Raw genomic sequence first — 3462 nt, 5'->3', positions numbered from 1 at the left:
CATGTCAATCAAAAATGCCAGGTGTCACGCCCGCCTCCCACGGCTAGGTGCTGGTGCGGTACGCTCCTGAGCGAGCAGCTCCTCCGGTACTTCCTGGCTCAGCGCCAATAGCTGATCCGACCATAGATCGGCATAAAAAAATAGTAGGAAGTCGTTCTTGGATCCCCAATGATTACTGACAAAGTATGGGAGGGTGGTAATGAGGAGGAGAAAAAGAAACTATAGTATGCCATGGAGAACGTCTAGACCATAAAAAAGCTGACCGAGTTGAGGGGCTGTTCGTCTCTTGCTCTCCCTGATGATGATGATGATGTCGGACCAAGCCGAGCTGTGCTTGCCAATGCTCGTCAACACTTCCTGCAGGAAGACGCAACATCCTCGCTCCGTCACCACTCTCGCCCACTCGCTGCTGTCGGGCATCGCTCTGATCACCATCACTCTTAACCTGCTGGTCATCATCTCCATCTCTCACTACAAGTGAGTGCATCGTGCTTCTAACTCCACTTGTATGTCTTGATTTATGACCAAGTCCAGGAATAATAATGAATGTTTTTCTCTCTTTAGGCAACTGAAGACCCCGACAAACCTGATCCTGCTTTCTCTGGCCATCTCTGACTTCTTGGTGGGCTTTCTCATGCTGTTTCAGATTTCCTCTTTTGAAGGTTGTTGGTTTTTTGGTGACCTGGTTTGTGCTATATTCTATCTTCTGAATTTCATAGTAACGTCTTCCTCAATAGGAAGCATGGTGCTCATATCAATCGACCGCTATGTGGCTATATGTGACCCTCTGCGTTACCCCGTCAAGATCAGCCAAATAAGAGTTCAAATCTGCATTTTCCTATGCTGGTCTATTTCCTTGGTTTTCCACTGTGTGTGTTTTATGGACACTCTAAAAAAGCCAGGCAGGTACAACACCTGTGTAGGCAAATGTACAATTGTGGTCAGCTATGTTGCAGGTATGGCTGACCTCTTTATCTCCTTCATAGGCCCGATCACAGTCATTGTGGTTCTGTACACGAGAGTGTTTGTGGTGGCCGTGTCTCATGCGCGGGCTGTGCGCTTCCACGTGGGAGTTGTCACATTGCAGCGCTCGCAGGGATTGCCTACCAGAAGTTCTGAACTGAAGGCAGCCAGGACCCTCGGCGTGGTGGTGGTGGTGTTTATTGCGTGCATCATGCCCTATTTCTGCGTCACCATCTCGGGCCAGTACATTTTGATCAATGCGTCTTTAGCCTTTATCCCCACCTACTTGTTCTTCTTCAATTCCTGTTTGAACCCGCTGATCTATGCCCTTTTCTATCCGTGGTTCAGAAGATCCATCAAGCTCATTATGACACTGCAGATTCTGGAGCCTAATTCCAGCCAGATGAACATACTGTAGTGCTTTCACATGTCATGATGGCCACAATACAACATTTTCTACATCCTGTTTCACATTTAAAAGAGCTGTGTTGTTTTGTCTTTGAGATGTATTGGTTTTATTGTTGTATGATTCATTCATTTTCCGAACCTCAATAGGGTCGCAGGTATGCTGGAGCCTATCCCAGCTGTCTCTCAGTGAGAGGCAGGTTACACTCGACCAGGGATAGGCAAGTTCGGTCCTAGAGAGCCGCAGTCCTGCATGTTTTCGATGTCTCCTGCCTCCAACCCAGGTGTTTCAAATCATCAGGTTCATAATTACGTTCTGCAGGAGCCTTTCAGCTGTGTTAGAGGAGCGAGACATCAAAAACATGCAGGACTGCGGCTTTCTAGGACCGAACTTGCCTATCTCTGGTCTCTAGGACCAAATTTGCCTTCCCCTGCACTAGACAAACATGCAAAAAAAAAATAAAAAATCACATTCACTTAACATCTGTTCATAAGTACAAAAGCACATCCTATGAAGTCACACTGTTTCTCAGCCATTAGCCCCACACTCCTCCAAACACCAGCAGCAACACAAGAAGTGACATTAGAAACGTGACATGCTACTAAATGCGAAAGCTTTTCACCGATCGTGCATATTTGTGAGGTAAATATATTTATATATACAGTAAATATAATAAAGTTCTCTTACAACCCAGTCCTGATGCCCATGTTGTTGCTGTTTTTTTCTTTTCAAATACATGAGATGTGAGCTATCAAGGAGGATCAGCCTCACAACAACTTTGCAATGCAATTTGGTGCCCTAGCCAAGATTATTCCCCTTCTGTCTGTGACTATACATACACTTACAAAATAATAATAATAATAATAATAATAGTAATAATAATGATAATAATAATAACAATAATAATGATAATTTCAAAATAAATACAAAAAGTGGTGATAGTTTTACAACAAAAATGACAAAACTAATAAATATAGTCTATTATGCATGTAAATGGTCAATTTACCATATTATGCATGTGCAATATATAATAATATATTTACATAATTTATTTTTTTATGAGCATATTAGATTGGATACTTTTATGTCGGTACAATGTGGATTTGCAATTTACTGTGGTTTAAAATGGCATGTGGTAATAACGTTTAGAGTATCTTACCAATGCTAATTACAAAAATAATGATCATACTCATAACAACAATGCACGAGGCAAAGTTTAAAGCAAGCTTTAGACATGTGATACTTTTTTTTACACAAGAGCCACATTAGCAGAGAAAATTCAAGGGTAAAGCCACTTAAGCGACAATATAGATCAAATCACCTGACCCATACAATAAGCTGGAACACTGACGGGAGCATGTTGTGTTGCCATGTTTGACAGTTACCGCTCTTTTGAAAACAAAATTAATTGAGATGAAAGGAGACTTTGAATGTGGGCATTTGTATCTTAGATGCATAATGTTTGTTATATATTTATGTAGCAGGATATAAAAAAAATGTATTGACTCTGTTTTCATATGGTTCTAAGTTGTGACTAGGCATGTGCCGATATTACATTCTGACGGTATGATAACAGTGAGCAAAAATATTGCTGTGTCACGGAATATTTGGGGAAATAAAAACTTAATTTTTTCCCCACTGAACACAATCATTTTTTATATAATGAATATTTGGTACATTAACAAATATGTCCCATTGTTAAATTTAAATAAATAAATGTTTACAACCTTTTTATGTTTAAATTCTTATTGGCAATTATTTTTAGAAAATACCCCAGCTACTCCTGTTGTTAATTATGTTGTCACACTGGCACCTACACACAAAGTTTTCAATTAGTTTTTTATTTTATTTCTTAGGACAATGCAAACTCCCCGTATCTTCTTCATGCCTCCTCTGCCTCTGTGTACGCCCCCTTGAGGAGACAAAAAAAAGTTGATTGAAGACAATTATCCCTGTTAAAATCGTCACAACCAAAACAAACGCAGGTAGCAGCCCACACATAATCAGCCCATAAATAAAGGGTATCAACGTCATCTCATGGTGATTGTCTCATTGTCCATCAACTGTAACTACAGGCAGTGGCGTAGCAAGGG

The 3462-nt window shown here is 40.6% G+C and overlaps 1 protein-coding gene across 1 annotated transcript; it reads left to right on the top strand.

Moving 5' to 3' along the window:
- The first annotated feature begins 298 nt into the window (after nt 1–298).
- On the top strand, nt 299–1381 carry LOC144060505 (trace amine-associated receptor 13c-like). The gene is made up of 2 exons (XM_077580121.1): nt 299–477; nt 565–1381. Exons 1-2 carry the CDS (start codon nt 299–301, stop codon nt 1379–1381), a joined length of 996 nt encoding a protein of 331 aa, XP_077436247.1.
- The last annotated feature ends 2081 nt before the right edge of the window (nt 1382–3462 follow it).

This window comes from Vanacampus margaritifer, chromosome 11 (assembly GCF_051991255.1).
Source record: "Vanacampus margaritifer isolate UIUO_Vmar chromosome 11, RoL_Vmar_1.0, whole genome shotgun sequence".
Classification (NCBI taxonomy): domain Eukaryota; kingdom Metazoa; phylum Chordata; class Actinopteri; order Syngnathiformes; family Syngnathidae; genus Vanacampus; species Vanacampus margaritifer.
Note: the sequence above shows the minus strand (reverse complement) of the source record. Positions and strands in the feature narration are given on the sequence as shown.